This window comes from Conger conger, chromosome 14, assembly GCF_963514075.1.
Source record: "Conger conger chromosome 14, fConCon1.1, whole genome shotgun sequence".
In the NCBI taxonomy this organism is placed as follows: Eukaryota; Metazoa; Chordata; class Actinopteri; order Anguilliformes; family Congridae; genus Conger; species Conger conger.
Genome location: NC_083773.1, coordinates 26847610 through 26865517, shown reverse-complemented (window position 1 = coordinate 26865517; position 17908 = coordinate 26847610). Strand labels below are relative to the sequence as shown.

General features: G+C 42.7%; 1 protein-coding gene across 1 annotated transcript in view; it reads right to left on the bottom strand.

Moving 5' to 3' along the window:
* The window catches only part of LOC133110270 (integrin alpha-5-like), a 47776-nt gene extending 30893 nt beyond the window's left edge, over nucleotides 1–16883 (bottom strand). Inside the window, exons 1-2 of the mRNA XM_061220246.1 lie at nucleotides 16493–16883; nucleotides 3458–3588 (exon numbers count right to left, since the gene is read on the bottom strand). Coding sequence (XP_061076230.1) covers nucleotides 3458–3588; nucleotides 16493–16713 — 352 coding nt within the window. The 5' untranslated portion in view covers nucleotides 16714–16883. The remainder of the gene's footprint in view (nucleotides 1–3457; nucleotides 3589–16492) is intronic.
* Nucleotides 16884–17908: the final 1025 nt, after the last annotated feature.

The following is a 17908-nucleotide window of genomic DNA, read 5'->3' as shown; positions in this document are numbered from 1 at the left end:
AACAGGTCAGCCCGACATTTAGCGTCGACTCCATTGAGTCATCTGATGTGATTTTATTACAGTGTCAAATCCACAGGGTTTAATTCATCCAGAATGACACCAGCATGTAGGAAGCACGCCTTCGGAAAAGACAGGCGTGTTATTGCAGCCAACACAGATGACAAATCATGGGTTTGGAATAGGTCCGGGTGGGAAATACGAGAAAGGTCACAATGCCTGATCAGAACCTTCTCTCAGTTTCTCTGAAGGTGCAGTCGATGAGTGATACTGTGATACTGGCACCCATTCAGAACAGCAATCTGCAGAAGCCACGAGCCCATTTATTTCATCCATTAAGAATACGCTGACTGCGCGTCCATTCTCCCAAAGGTGTTCTTTGCAGGCTTTTCAACATGAGAGGTATATACAGTAATAGGAAGATATTCTGTACCTCTGCAATTAATTTGCCCAAGTCAATAGTAGATGGTCTGTTGAAGCACTCATACTGTTACCATGAGAGATAGAGAAGAAATTACTGTTAGGTGGGTCAGCATTGTAGTGTACAGCAAGGTCCAGGACATTGTGCCCCTCAAAAGGTAGAACATGTTTGAGGCACACAGGCCAAGGATTTGAAAGAGGTCTGTGATAGTGTAAGGCTTCTGTGTGTCCGTGTCCGTGGGTCCAGCTGAGATATTGGTACATATTTTACTACTCTAGCGCTGCTTTATAACCTGGTAAACCGAAAATATGGGCCAAGTGTTACTTTGTCATAACCGTACTCTACATACCACAGTGGTCAGCCTCACCCTGTTAGCTTTCTCCTATTTCATTATAGTATATAAGCGACATTGACTCAAGTGGTAAGGGCAGTCGTCTGGCAGTCGGAGGGTTGCCGGTTCGATCCCCCTGGGTGTGTCAAAGTGTCCCTGAGCAAGACACCTAACCCCTATAATGCTCCTGACGAGCTGGTTGGCAGCCAATCGCCGTTGGTGTGCGTTAGTGTATGAATGGGTATGAACAGTGCTTTACCATTATAGTGTGGCTCATTTGCTTTCCAACTATATGTGTGGCCAACTATATTATGATATCACAATATTAATGTCATAATAGCATTTTCTGCTGATGCCACCACCACATGCTTGAGACCACTCCTTTCTGGGGAGGGCTCAAATGCTGTTAAACAGTTAAACAGTATCACATCTTTAATTGGCAGGTTTCACCTCTTTTGAGAAATCAATCCTGTAATAGATTTTAAATCAGAGTCTCCTTGTTCAAATAATCTTTATTTGTTGGCCTTGGAGAGCCCAGCTTCCTTGAGGCATTGGTCTGTGTCATCAACCTTATTCAGAGCATAATTATAATGCATTTGCAGACGTCCGTCCCTCCCCAATTCCCAATGCATAACCACGATCTGATACACCTTCATCCTACCTACTGGACAGGTTTGACATTGAGCCTGAGTGTTTCATAGTAAGTAGGATGTGCAAGGAAGGGAGATAGGGTCAGAGGTTCTGCATTGGAGGGGTGAACTGGTCTGATCTCATCTAAATGAGGGGCTGGTGTGCCTTTCAGGTCCTTCACTGAGTGTGGTTATCAGAGCAGCCTTATCTGATGGTGAATGATTCAGATCAAACAGGGGGTGGGGCAGCCAAGGGTCTCCCTAAACGAGTTTGACCTAATTAAAGCAGATAATTACAGTAGTGTGCAGTGGACCCTGTCTCTGTGAGGCCATAGCACACAGCCTTGCATTATACCAAACCAGCCACTGCTGTAACAGAAATAGAAAACACATTAAAGTCCATTCTTGAATCAGCACCAAGATAATTGACCCTGATACAACATGCTCTAAGAATTACCTCACTAAAAGTTAGCCAAACCACTCTCAATTTTCCCACAATACATTTCTCCCTCAACCTGCATTGTAAAGACCTTCACAGATTTTCATTGAAAATGTAGAATTTATTAGGTTGTGTTTATGTGTAATTATATGTTTTCAAATTGAGGGTTTATTTAAAAAAAAACCCTGAATATGTTGTATTTACAATATTCATATGTACAACGAACTGGAGCCCATTTGTAGAATTTATTTAAAATATTTTCTGAATTACAGGGCTATGTACTGTATGTTTGGTGTTAGAACCTGTACTTTTTAAAATACGGTAGTTTGCCTTTGTTCATCTCTGAAACAGAGAGTTTGAACGACCGTGACCATGAATCATCATTAACTGTACTGTTACCAGGGGGAAACTTCCCAAAAGGTTAATGCATGGTCAGCCATTGGCATTCGCATACTGGCTCAAGTCTTGACATAGCGTGCAATTAACATTTTTGTCTTGCTGGTGTTCACATCTACACGTGTTCTAGGGTGATTAAACTGGGAGGTTAGTTCTCCCAAAAGATGTAACTGTAAATTTCCCAAAACGTGTTTACTTTCCAAGGGGTTGATGCAGTTTAGGTCATTGGTCTCCACACTTTGGTCTCACAGATAAGCACATTCCCTGGGGTATGGAAATTGCATTGTTCAGTGGGGGAGTAGGCAATGTTTCCTCTTTTTAACACAAGGATTCAGAGGGGGAATACATTGTGAAAAACATTACTTCCAGGTACATAGGGGCATTAGGGCCGTTTTACATTACTTTCAGGTATGGCATCAGGGGAACACCTGGTTAAATGCATATCATTTAAAATGACCATAAATAAAGCCTAATGTTTGTTTTAGCTGACTCCACATTTAGCTTTTTTCATGGCAGAAAATTTAATTATGAGAAGACATCAAAATGGGGGGAAAACTCACTTCAGTTGGCTGCCCCTTCCAACCCACCCTCCCCCTCACCATTCACAAACAAATTCTGTCCACTTGCCCCTTGGCTTCTGTTTCACTCTCAGGGATACTGACACACCACAACCTAATTACCTACATTTTGTGTTTCAACTCTCTGGCACTTTTTGAAGGGAGATTTGCTTAGATGAACACATCCTGAGAGAGCAGGACACTGCTGGGCACTCAACACCCCCATCCCACCCTCAATTCCCTGGGGGAGCCCTTTATTATGAGAGACAACTAATTCATCAATGGCCTTTAAGGCCACAGGAAGAGGAACTAACACCCCCCCCCCCCCTCTCTGTGGTCAACTGAAAACAAAAAGCAATGATGAGAGGTGAGGTATAAAGGTTAGGGATACAGGAAGCAGAGCTGAAAAATGACCAAACAGAGAATGTATATTTATAGTGGTGTAGCTGTGAAATTCAACTCCAGTTCCTGCTGTAGCAAAACTGCCAGAGTGAAAATCCATTGGCCAATATGTTTCACTGCATCATAAGTCGCTCTGGTTAAGAAACAATGGACAACCAGTAACAATAATCACACACCAAGCATTACATCTGAAGATGGGTCCTTCTAAAACTGGAGTTGGCATTCCATTCCAACAGATAAATTGTGGTCTGTAGTGAACCAGCATAAGAAGAAGAGATAGCTCACCTTCAACGTCAAACTCAATGGCAATGCACTCTGATTGGCTGTGGCTCCATGGGCAATAGAACACAGATCCACCCTCAGTGATCCTTGGTTGGCTGGTGTTGGCTTTGGGGGCACCAATCAGAACACTGACACTGTGAATGAAAGACAATTGCAGTGTTGAACATTAACACATTAGGAATTTGCAGGATCAGGAAGGTTGCTCAAAGCATCCTGTACTTACATTGGCCAGTAATAACATATATTACGTATTATATGTCATGGTAGGGTGCACCGTGTGAGCTTTAACTTTGCCAGAAGGTATCAAAGAACTAAAAAACTACACAATGTTAAGATATTTCAGCACAAACACTCTTCCCATGTCCCATTGGCTACCTTTCCAAAATAATGAGTAAATAATCAGAGATCTTCCAGGAAAACAAACAACTAGAAAAAATGAGATGGCCACACCCCTGGTTCTGTCACTGGAGCACAGAAACATCATGGAATGTTACTCTTTTCAAATGACTGTTCTGATAGGCCAAAATAATGGAAAAGATGGTTGCTTCTGTACAGTTAAGAGAGTAGCGGCATATGTCACGCTCTGCTAATCTGTGGCCGATATCTTTCATATTCAACACCAGGCTAAAAGGTGCGGAAAAAAAAATGGTATCAAGACAAAGAAGGAACATCCAAAGCTTCACATTTCTGGTTCGTTTAGTATTCGGAACGTGTGATAAGGCTAAAAAACAGAATGAGCGTGGAGTTTTTTTTGTTAGTGATGCATCCTATCATTTAAGGTCTTTTGGACAGGATACTCAAGAAAAAAAAGACTGCATTCTCTTATTATGCAATTACAGTATTATTGTGGCCAGTGTGTTCTGAGAGCAGGGAGAGGTCATGAGAGAGACATGGGACAGCGGGTTTCATTCATGTCTCTCCGACACAAGCAGATGTTTGTGTTGCTTGCATGTACTGTAGCATCTCATAAACGGTTCTGTGAAAGTGTGAGTACTGCATCCTGTCCTTACAATACACCAGATGTTTCAGGGAAAGTTGCCACGGGAATCAGCCAAGGGAAGGAAACATCCAGAAAAATCACATTTTGGATTTTTAGGAGCCCAGCCATGTGGGACTGCAAGTGGCGATACGGTCAGGCCAAGCAAGCACGGTACAGCGGCGAGAGCTGGAAGCATCTGCTCGGGGCCCAAACCGGTGGAGCTAACATAGTCAGAGCAGCGTTTGCGGTCATGGTCAAAACTCCGAGGGGGTGTTTGGATGGGGGAGCTGACCGAGGGAAGTGCTGGGTGAGAGAGAGGGAAGGCAAAGGCCACTCTAAGAGCGCTTCAGACGCGTGAAGGCAAATGGCGCATTTCCAGGCCACAGAGGCAGGATGACAGAACCCCGAGTGTGAAGAAGGTGCCGAGTTTGTTTTGGAAGGGGAGAAGAGAACCATCTGCACTGAGGTCCGGTCCCACAAGGGCCTCTGTACTCCTCCTGGCTGTAAATAATGACATTCCCAGAGAATTTGCCCGTCACCGTTCCCCACATTGACTACCTAGGGTCCGGATGTCTGGACAGTGAGGGGGGATATCTTCATGTCAGGTCTGGCAGGGTTTCAGGCCCTTGCTCTACCACTGTGAATCCCCCTCTGTCTTTCTCTCTCTCTCTCTCTCTCTCTCTCTCTCTCTCTCTCTCTCTCTCTCTCTCTCTCTCTCTCCTGGAGCATCTCCCCTCAAATACCCACAACAGGCAAATCTCCAGAGCTGAAGTCTCTTCACGCCGCTTCGAAAACCCATAAGACATTAAATCACTTTAATATGGACTGCATGTGTCTTCTATTGTATCGGGATGTTGTGCGATGTCATCGAAACCGATGGCATCTAGCCACATGACAGTAGCTGGCAAGCTTGCAAGATCTCCATGTTCCATGTGGGAATGTTATCACGGTCATACCCTCTCTGATTTCTCTGTATCATAGCACAAACTATACTAAATTTCAGCCAACCAGTAAGAATTGGTCCTCTCTGTTTCAAATTTATTTTACGACCATAAAATAATGTGACCCAGAAACTATGACCCAAAGAGTGCTGTCTGAAAATGACTGATGCTAATGCTGTAGAATGCAGTTATGCCTAAGAAAACTCAGTTGCTAGCCCTCTGTTGCCAAAATATAAGCACAATATGGACTATTCATTCACCTGTAGCTAGAGTGGTTGTGCTTATCTTGATGCTTTAATACAACAAATCCTGTTCCAATTTGGCCAGATTTTCAACCATGCGTGAAAGGGAAAGGCTTTAATCAGCGAACTGGAAACAGTTTAGTGGAACAATATTCCATCTAGATAGTGATCTGGAGTCCTTCAAATAAGGAAAGATTAGCAGTTACTGCCACTTCACCCTACCAGAGCCCACCCCTTGCCTTACAGATTTGCTGAATGACTAACAGTTAACCCTTTAGTGGCCTGCTCAAAAGAGCAATACATGTTTTATGGAGGGTGTTCATTGATGTGCCAGTCAAAGGCAGACATATTAAGGTGGTTCTCAGATGCTATATCAAGCTAAAGCAGAGGTCTGCCTAATAATTTAATATCTGATTAGTCAGTGAAAACTAGAGTTGGTCATACACCCTTCTCCTCTCTCTGACAGGCTTAATGGTTCTGTCTTGATTTGGTTTGGTTTGTGCAGCCCAGCATAGGTACAAGCTGTTGAATCCGAGCATAAATGGTTTCAGAGTTCCTTGCGTACACCTAAAAATGTCTGTGGGCTGGCACTTTGAACCATGTTTGAGGTTGTTGAAAAAATGTGCTGAAATTAGCTGTAGACTTACAGTTATCATTATCCAAATGGTAAACACATGTTCCCTGAAAAATTGAGGTGAGGGGATTATGCAGATGACACCAGACACCAAGCCAACCTGCAGGAGAGCACTTAAAGGGTCATTTCAATAGTCTTCAACATTTCCTTAGACAGTGCAGAATGGCTGAAGAATGAGCTTGACTACACCCCAGCAGTTGGGCCTCATTACATCTAATTAGGATGATTGTGAAGTAAGTGCACTAGGTGTGGTTGCTATCCCTTTAGCTTCATAAACCATAAAGGGCAGAGAGAGAAAATAGTTTTAATGGCTACTAAATGACCCAATATTAAGGTTTAAATCAGCATGTGAATATGTTCCGATCTTTAGCTGATGGTAGATTTTTTATGATTGTATACTAATGTCTGGTAGAACGGACATAAGGACCCAGTGGACAATGTTATGGTAAATTAATCCATGACTTACTTGGATTAAAGCAACAGGGTGAAGCCCATCTGCTGGTGCTGCAGATCATTTCCTCATTTGCAGGATATTTCTGCCTACTCGCGGGTATCAGGGAGGAGGTGACAAATTCTAGGAGCCTCCTGGACCTTCCAGGAGAGGTGGATGCCTGAGTACTGGACAACAACCAGGCCATCTCCGAGAACATCACAGCAGTATGTCAGCCAAGCAGATTCTTCTGCATAAGGCTAATCTGTCCCTTCCTCACCACCTACTCAACCCAGCACTTTATCCAAGTGCTCGTGATTTCCCTGGTGGACTATTGCAGTTCCCTCCTGGTAGGTCTCCCTCTGCAGCTCATCCATAACACTGCTGCACTCCTGAGCTACACTCCTGATCTACACATATCTTCTCATTTGGCCACCGATATCAGCTCAGATTCGAGTCAAAGCCCTGGTGCTAGCCTATCGAGCAGCTAAAGGGCCAGGTCCATCATATCTTAAAAAGATCCTCAGACCATCCACAGCCTGCAAAGTAGTGGCCTGCCCTCCACAGCATGCCTACACTTTGAGGTCACCAGATCACCAGTCTGTTGGGCCCCCCGGTGGTAGAACGAGTTTCCCACCGCGATCAGGACAGCAGAGTTACCCATTTTCCAATGTAAAGGCAGCACTTCAGACTGCATTATGGCTTCCCGTGAATCCTCTTTCATTTTTACATTTCCCTTTGGGATAAAAATGTGATGGGCATAGCAATGCAAAGACAGGTTGCATTGTGGCATGTACTTATGTTTGCATTGCTAATTGCAGTTTTTTTCTGTGAAGTTTATACTTATTGGCGGGTCTCCCCGAGACTCACACTGATGCAGCGAGCTCATTGACTGCTGTGGACTGTACTGTCTTCTTCCCAGCTGTCACTTTGATATCGTCATAATTGCATAAATTGCGCAGAAACCACATATGGCCTTTCAGTGGCATGAAATCACTTTTTCCCACCAGCTCTAGCTGTAGGCAGCGTCAGCATTCATACCACCCTAGCTGTGGTACTACGCCTGTCATTTCTGCAGCACATTAGCAGGTAATCTCTGTGGAACTCTGCTGGCTAATGAGATGGCTGGCTAATGAATCAGAACTGCGGGGAGTCAGAACGAACCCAGTCACCCCCTATGGACAAGTCGCAGAATTTGGGAAACACTGTGTACACTGGTTAGGTGCTGTCATCTCTGCGCGTGCTCCCAGTGACGAGTCACACACAGCTAAGTTCCGCCCTCTGCACTTTAGCCACACCCAGCAAAGCCCCTCCCCACTGCATTTCAGCATTAAGTGAGGTGGGAAGGGGACTGCAGCATCACAGGAGCAATGCTCACGCTAGCAACCATTCCATGAAAGATGGCAGCAACTAAACATAACTAGTATACACAACATCCAATAAACAGAGCAGCTACTAAATTAAAAAAATACTAAAAAACACAACTAAGACAAGCTGTGATTCTAAAGCTGGTTAAGCTGGTACGGTGAACCGATGGACCAGTTGACTACAGACTGGTCAGCTAATATATTGCTGGTTGACTAGCTAAAAGTGTCAAACCAGCTTGACCAGTTTGATGGAATTTTCAGCACCTTTCACCATAGCTACCTAATACAGCAACTACAAAATAGATACTAAGAAATACAGATGCTAAAACACAGTCAAAATTTCAGTGTTAAATAAACTCTTAAAGAGTACATGTGGTCTGAATTTGACATTTTACACTGGACATTTTACTGTGCATCAGCCACTGATCACAGCCAAAACAAAATGCAGCAGCCACTAAACAATGGAATGGCTGAGTCAGAAATTGACTCCCTGCATTGCTATGACAACATCCGATTACATACCAACAGAGAAACAAAAAACTATATCTTCTCCTATAAAGGTTGATTGGATAAACAAACGCCCTTCCAAGACGTGCTTTTGTCAACACACAAGTATTTCCTCCCATAGGAAGCAAACTGGCAGAAATCTGCATCTTACTTGGAACCTCTATCCACTGTAGCAGGAGGCCTTTCTGTTTCCAGCCAACAAACAAGGCTAGCTAGGCCAGGTGCAAACTGCAATGTCTCTCAACAAACAGAGTTTAAGCTGTGGCAAACAGTGAGAGGCTCCCTGTTCTCAATCCCTCATGGATGACCGTAACATTGCAGGCTCTCTTAAAGCATCCAAAACAAACGGAAAGTACATGCCTGTTCCATTATGTTAGCCTTGCATATGATTCACCTCCAAACATTCACAGTTATACACTGTACAGTACTGTATATTGCAATAGTTAGTGGTAAAAAGAAGACCCTGTTCCCCTCAGGAGGAATAATGCGACTGATATATTAACCATAGCTCTTTACTAACTCTCTCCATGGCTCTGTTCACATTCTTGCTGATTTCTCAGAATATAAGCTATAAGGCTTGGAAAGAACATTTTGTTTACAAAAAAAAGGATTCCTAAAAGTATATGATTTCCACTCATGTGAAAGGGGATTCTGTAATGAGAATTCTTGTATCTCTCTCTCTCTCTCTCTCTCTCTCTCTCTCTCTCTCTCTCTCATTTTCACCCATGTATTGGATAGTGGGTACTCTTATTTTGATACTACATACAGCAGCGAGGCCCACAGAGATTACTGCGTGGAGCGTTTCTTCAGCAGTCCGACTGAAGCACCGAGAGAGCAAACAGCCACATGCACGCACAAGCCTTTCACCTGCCGCTCCCCACTCCATCCCCTGTCATCTGTTTCCCCTAACAACACTGGGGTGCGCATCACCACTGTGCAGCAGGCCTGGCAAAGTACTCAGCACTCACCAAGCTCATCCTCCCTAAATTTACCACAAAAAACTTACCCAAGTTCAAAAGAAACAAGTACAAAGGCTACATTTAAGAAAAAGTAGTGCTAGCACAGCAAAATTCACAGGTGCAGGGTTTTGAAGCAGATTCTGGGAAAACAGAGGCCTGCACACTGTATCGAATGCTCACAAGCAAATGTCATGACATAAACAACATTTCTACCTTCACATCTCTTTGTTGGGTTGAGCCCTCACTTTTTCATTATCACAGTTACATCTTTTACCCTCTGCTGTCTTTTTCCTCCAGTGCTATATCTCACACAATCATCATATGATCTATTTCCTTTCTTCAAAAGAGAAGATAAACAAGGTGGATAAACATTGAGAAAGAAAAGACTGCATACTTTCTTTAGTCTTTAAATAAATTTAAAGAGCATAATAAATTTAAAGGCAACCAACATTTGGGTAATGTATGCCTTTCGCACGGTTCCTTGCTAATCAATTAAGTTAAAGACCAAAATTAGCGTGTAATCTTCTTTTTGGACTAAACAAGATATTTCCTTAAAAAACACCCTTTAGCAATGCAATAGTTTTTTGACAAGGTCCAAAATGCGTACTGAGGATGATGGCTTTTCTTTAAAACAGCTCTCTTTCTGAGACTGGATTCTTGTGGCAACATCTCATACTGGTGCTGTGTAATAATCAGGACCAGCATATGCTGCCTGACCTTTTCTTAGCAATCCCGCATGGGCCAACTGTGAAAACTCAGGCACAAGAAACAAGATGTGACTTCTGAGCGCCATCACACCTGGCTGATCACCAATAAGCTGCTTTGCCATGCAAAATCCTGGTGTAAATGGTTGGCATTTACATAGCACCTTTATCCAAAGCACTGTACAATTGATGCTTCTCATTCACCCGTTCATACACACACTCACACACCAACGGAGATTGGCTGCCATGCAAGGCACCTACCAGCTGGTCAGGGTTGGGTGTCTTGCTCCAGGACACTTCGACACAGCCCGGGCGGGGGATCGAACCGACAACCCTCCGACTGCCAGACGACTGCTCTTACAGCCTGAGCCACGTCGCCCCGTGTAGTTGGGGTTCCTAAATCATTGTGCACCACTACTGATTTTTAATTGCGTGACTACTGTGGCACGTCACAGCCCCCAGAGTGAAATTAACAGTTGGGTGTTGTTTGCACATTACACGGTTGTAGAAGTGAAGCCCAGAACCTGAGCCGTCTACCCCAAATTCCTACTTAAAGAAAACAAAAACAAAGAAAAGCAATTACACATCTGCCCCCCCCTCCTCCTAATCCCTGTGCCCGCAAAGACAGCAAGGTCTTCCCATGCTGCCCAGCTGCATGATGTCATCACCTTGACAATGACATGGCAATTCATTTTTGCTGGCGGGTGACATTTGGTCACTGTGCTCATAACTGAGGAGGCATCATAGACATTCACTCAGAAGTCTAGTGCTCCACTTTCTTGAGCTCCAAACCGAGTTTAGCCCTTTACACTAAAGCACAGAGCTGTGCATTGGCCCACTGTTCACATGCATCCAAACTCCCGGCATCAAAATCACCCTTTGTCTCTCAAGCAGACTTGCTAATGCTAGTCATTCCAATATCGGAATGGAAGCACCATGTTGTCAAACACTGGTTGCTGCACTGAACTGCACCAATATGCCTCAGGCAGCTACGATATTTAACTGCAGGCTACTCACTTGAATGCTATTCATTGATACATGATCATCACAGCACAACACATAGTGAATATGCAGCTGAATGCATTCTGAAACACCCGTATGAAGGGTATTAACAGGGTGCTGGGTCAGTATGTGTGGCCACTGTCTGCACGCTCCAGGGCACAGTCTAGCAGCATCTGGAATTCTGCAGGAAGAATACTGCAGCGCTGCTCAGTGAGAAATTCAATCAGCTCATGCTTGGAAAACACAGTCAGTCGCCATTCCTGAATATCACATAAATTCTTGATTGGGTTTTGGTCTAGTGTCTGAGAAGGCCATGGCTGGGTAATCTCTCTCTCTCTCTCTATTTTTACTTTTTTATGTTTAGTTTAATGCGTTCATACTGAAAAAGAGGAAGTGTACGCAATTAATGTGTATTACGTAATACATGTTTAATAGACAAGCACAGTATTACAATCAGAAGGATATAAATGTATCGGGATCTACACAACTGGGGCATTCTACCCAACCAGGACAAAACAAACCAAAAATGAAAGCTGCGATTTAATTCCCCTATTTATGCGGCAGAGTAGTGAAGAACAGCGTCTCTCAGCCTAGGGGAAACTCCCACGTGCTGCACAGCGCATGCAGGCCGTGTGGACTGGTTTGTGCATCACTGGCCAGCAGCAGAGCTTCCTTTCCCACCGAGTCCCACCGTGTTCAGGCCACCCCCTTCAACACGCAGGCGGAAAGCACAAAACCAGACACTGTTTGAGGGTGCACGACTTCCACCCCTCATACCACGCTAACCCTGCACAGCAGAAATGAAGATACCTCTGTCACATGGTTCATTCTGAAAAGCCAAAGAAATTAACTATTTTGCGGGCGTACAAAGGGCATCATTGTCTCCGACCATTAGAAAGAACTGCAAAGGGGGTATAGACCATTCCAAAGGAGCAAAGTCAACATTTTAATAGTTGCCTAACTTCTGATCTTGAATAACATTGCCCTCTTTCCTCTGACAGACTATAGGAAAGGTTTCCTGGTATTTAAAAATATTAACTTCGGTAATATTAATTAGAACAAACACCAACTGCCCCGAAGCTGTGTGGGAATACTGTAATGAAAAAGGAGTCAGAGAAAGTAAATATTTCTGTTAAACTAAAAAAAAAAAGGTTACCAAGCCTTCAGCAAATATTGGCTTAACAGTGACCCTCAGAAGTGGGGCCAGTTGAACAAATTTACCGCAGAACCGATCGAGGATGACCACAGTGTCTGCAATCCGTCATGGCTAAGGCATTAATGATGTCACGCAGAGCTACATCTTCCAGCAAACCTACCTTCCCAGGACATACATGCGTAACAGGAGCACTGCTGAAGTTGCCTTTCTAAGTTATGTGGGGACTTTGCTCAAAGCAAGACCGAGCCAGCAACCCGATCCACACCTTCGCCCTCTGCCCTGACCTTAAGCATTTAATCAGGGTCACAACTGTGAGACGTGCGAGTGCAGGCAACCTCGCACTAATTCATCTGGTGTGGGCCGCCATGGAGAGTGATTGATGTACGCATGGTATTGATGCTTTTGTAATATGATAATTATGGCAGGTTTGTCCTTACAAGGCCCCTTACAGAGGGGTCTTTGTGGACAGGATCATAAATAACCATCACCCAATACAATTATAAGGGCCCTAACACATAACTGTGTCATTCAGAATTTCACGGTTCATATCTCCAACATCATAAAGTTTCTGTTTATCAGAATTTCTGTGCTTAAAGCCGACATCTCCTCCGTACCTCTCCGAAAGGTACAGAAAATATAAACTATGTTTCTTCAATGGTAGTTCAGTTTTTTTAATACTACAGTATTTTTTTAAAACTTAGAGCTATAGATAATGTACTAACGCAAAGATCTATAACTTGACCTCAAGGTCCTGCCCTCACCATTGCAGAACTGAAGTTACTGTGTTCTTACAGAAATGTCTGAGAGTGTGATAAAGAGCATCAGTAATAAAGAACTTGAATGTGAACATTTACTTCTGAGGTCAACTGGCCAGGGGCATCTTTTGCCTTAACTGGACTCTTCAAGGGAACCACCATGGTGGTCAGTTTGTTGATAATCCCATTATATGTGGACAACCAATCCTCCACAGACAGGAAACCACAGGCTATCAGATTTAGTTCACACAGGTTCTGTACAGATCTATGAGTAAAGATTCAAAGTAAAATGTTCAGTGTTAAATCAACTCTGGCCAGGAACATGCACATTTGACCCCTCTCAGACTCATAAACTGAATTTAAAAATTAGTTAAATTAACACTAAGAATTGTATTGTGTGGTGCCAATGATTATGGTTACAGCATAATAGACATGGAAATTTTAACACAGACATAGTCTTAGAACAGTTGGTTGTGAGTTAATCTGGCCGGCATTTTGTGTTTTGAAGCTTGGCCTTCCTGGCTACTTATAAAGTTCAGCTGACCTTTGGATATTCCTAATTTCCTACAAGACATACAGTATGCTGGCTGGATAAGAACCACTCAATTAGTCATTTATTACTTCCCCCCTGGGCATGAATATTCTGGTTGTTTGTAAAGCCCTCTGCTCATTCTGCAACTATAAACATGTTTTAACATGTCAGCCATATAAAAGTCTCCCCACATGGGCGGGAGTTTCCCGACCAGACCCCTTTCTCAGCAGTGCTCTCTTCTTTCTACCTGTCTGAGCAAAGACAAAAATATGAAAAAGGGTCAACTGTCTGCTCACCTTTTAAAAGTGCAGTACCTATGGCATCTGTACTGTCTACTCAGCAGTTTCTTTATTGGCATCAGCTTGAGAATTTCTCTATTTATTAGCGCAAGATGGATGATGTGTGTGTGTTTGCAGACACGGTGGGGCATGAACACAGCAACAGGGTCTGTGTCAGATCAAGGTAGCATTCACATTAGAGGACCAAATTTAAATGGGATTATTGAATCTCCTTGTCTTCCAGTAAAGCAGCAAAATCATTGTACCATGTAGCCAACATTCCCTTCATCCTAGTCAGGCATTAACCGCTGCCAATCAACGCATACAAAGGTGTGAAAGATAGTGTCTCATTTAACAGACGTAACATCAGGTCAGGAATTCATAGATGTGATGTGCACAGATTAGGCCTACAGGACATCGGCTCAAGATTACACTGCCATGAAGCACTGCATGGTCTATAAGGCAAAGCCTGCAGATGAATCCTTAGGTGGTAAGAGCAGTTGTCTGGGAATCGGAGGGTTGCCGGTTCGATCCCCCACCCTTGCTGTGTCCCTGAGCAAGACACCTAACCCCAAAAATGCTCCTGACAAAACTGGTTGGTGCCTTGCATGGCAGCCAATCACCGTTGGTGTGTGAGTGTGTGTGTGAATGGGTGAATGAGAAGCATCAATTGTACAGTGCTTTGGATAAAGGCGCTATATAAATTCCAACCATTTACCATTTAGAGAGAAGTCGTCCTGGAACAGGCACCCAGGAGGGTGCATGCATGTGAGAGACAGCATTCCGGCTGCACACCCAAACACACACAGTCATCAGAGCTTGGACACACTGCTGAGTCAGCAAGAGCTGACAGGAGACACGTTGTTAAAAAGACCAAAAAAGTCACTCTTTGTGAAATTAAAGGTACCAAGAGGCAAGGAGCTTGACCTATGAGCTAATAATAAATTACAGCTGTTGGGCCCTTGAGCAAGGCCCTTAACCCTGCGTTGCTCCAGGGGAGGATTGTCTCCTGCTTAGTCTCATCAACTGTACGTCGCTCTGGATAAGAGCGTCTGCCAAATGCCAATAATGTAATGTAATGTAAAAGTAGGTTACGGTCACTAGTTTAGCCCCAGAAGTAGCATACTGATCCCTTGTTTGTTTTTATCATATTAACTTATGTTAAGTACTATGAAAATCACAACTGGCCACTAGCTGGAGCTTCCCGCTATGTGTCTTCTGATTTTGATTCTTATTATTTTGTTTAATTTAAGAATAATAATGACAATAATATTCATACTAACATGTATTATTATAATTATTATAATTGTTATAATCATCATCATTATTATTATTTTAGACGCATATTTATCAAGATCTTCATACAAATTCTGTTAAGGAGAAAATCTGAGGCCATCTGAAGTGACGCCTGCGGTCTAGTTTGAACCTGCGTAGACAGCGGTTCGTTCTGCTCAGGGAGGTACGCATGAGCAGGCTTGGGAAGCCCCAACAGGTTTTTGGGATCCGTACCTCTGGGGTTCGTGGCTCATTGGCAGGAAACGGAGACAGGAGAGCACCCTGCGCGCCCTACGCAACGCGGCTGGCCAAATAGCAAGATTGCATCAAACTTCGTGGCTAGCAGAATGATCGAATAAATCAGATAAATGTTTGAATTATCGACATAAATTAAGTTTATTTTAATACTCATTTCAAAGTAGGTATTCAAATAAGCTCTCAAAAGTTTGCACAAGATGACTAGCCTACTGTATTTTGAAAATGAGATGTCCGTTGGTCTAAATCATAGGTAAGTGAGCGTAAATCAAATAGCTAAAGTAGTTAATGTCGCTTCCGTACACTGTATGTTGCCAGCTAAATTAATTACCATTAAAGGACATGTTAGGTGTTGATGAGAGCTAAACAACGACTTTTAAAGCGGGAGGAAAATAAAATTCCGGTTGGTTAAGGATATTAAACTACGAGTGTGGTTTACATGATTACACAAATGTAGACTACTCGTGTGGTTAATGCTCACTGGAACTTTTCAACGAGTAGAAACCATTACAGTAAACAAGATTAAAGGAAAATGTAATCAGGAATGAAGATATCCGCGATCTAGTTCGATATGACTGTCAGTTATACAATTATTAATTGGCAAATATAGACCACTTCGAAAAGTTTTTAATTTAAGTGCTGCAGTCATTGTTTTATAAGACATTTAAGGGATCATAAGAATCTGTCTGATTCAATAAAACTGTTTACTTATCAACGTTTATAAACGTATTTGATCGTTTCTATTGTATGATTTCTATTGATATCGATAGATGCACTTAGTATAGTACTTAGCTTGTTAAACATACAATTTTGTGATTAAACCAATCAATTGCATCAGTTAAATCAGAGGGCTATACTGGTGTATTATATAAGATACAAGTCATTGTCCACTGTTTGAATTGATCGTTGTATAAAATGCATGAACTACTTGCAAATGTACTTACTTTTCATTAATTTATTGGACCAGAAAGAACATTGAAAAATAACTTGATATGCTTGGTAGAGCAGAAATGCTCGCTCACCTTGTAGAATCGGTTAAGTAAAACTCCACAGAATAACCGAAGTGGCTCCCGCTTGGTCCGCTGTACACTGTAGGGTTGTCTACATCCAGATTGAAAGCTGTGCATAATGTTGGGAGGACTGCGAATAGTAAACGGAGAGTCGCACCGAGTCTAGAGATGGAGGAGTCCTGTGAAGTTTTCCAAAGATGCCTATTGTGTCCCATCTCTGTTGCTGCGTTCATCCGCTGTCTCGTAGTGTTTGTGCAATTTAATTGCCAACGCAGAAACTGAAATTCTTTGATGTGTATAAGTTATCCGCAGTTTGTGTTAAAACCCAGGCATGCTGTTGTATATGCAAAGAACACGCTAGCACCTCGTAATTCTCATGAAAGCTTCTCTCTTGCTTCTCTCTCTCCGCTCCTACACTATTCGATGCACATGAAGGAGAGGGAGTTCCCATATTGGAACTGGCATAAGTTTAGTGGGGGTGGAGCTTTTGATTCAGGAAAAAACGGTCGGTCAGATGTGGGAGGGGGTGTGCGTGAGTTGCGAGTACAAGAAGAGCGTCCCTAATCGAGGCTCACTCTTAAGTGCCCTCAACTGCTCATTCCTACGTATAGTTACGTGCGTTAGTCATCAAAAACGCCTCCAATATAACCTCATATTTGCGTGTCATTAATTTAGAATGTGTTCTCTAAACAATTTATGGCCAGTCAGACATCTACAGATGAGGGACATTAAAATGTGGTACAGGGTAGCTAAATAATAATATTAATGTATCAATACTAATAATATTCTTTAACCTTATATGGTGAAATAGCCGTGCATGCTCTCTAATCTGGCCACAGTGAATCATAAAAAGGTAAAATCCTTATTAGAGTCACTATGAAGTAGGGCTACTTCAGTCACATGAAAGCACAATTTGTTCTGAACTGAGATGTTACAGTTGAAATGAATGGATCATTTTATAGTGCCCCCTTTATGTCAAAAAACCCATAGTAAGTAAACATCTATAAAAAAAACAAATTCCCATCATGTGGATTAAATATTCTCAGAGCTATTTTGGAATGTGAATCAGGTCTGATTCTGACACATCAGCAAAAAGCACAACATCAACGAAATAATCCAAATGGGCGGTACCAGTTACTAGTTGCTTCAAACAAGGTACAATACTGTCCAATAAAATCCTGGAAATGATCGAAATATATTTCTTTAAATTTCTTTGAAAAATATGTGGATCTACAGTATGTTGAATTTTATGCATTCAAATAACTCACTGAAATGTGGGATAGTACAATAGTACTTTTTTGTGGAGAAGTGGTTAAACAAGTCGATATTTGTTCATTCCGTGGAAGTCAATTGCAGCAAAAGTTGGGACTTTCACACACAACAGTCTCTAGAGTTTGCAGAGAATGGTGCGAAAAACAAAAAACTGAG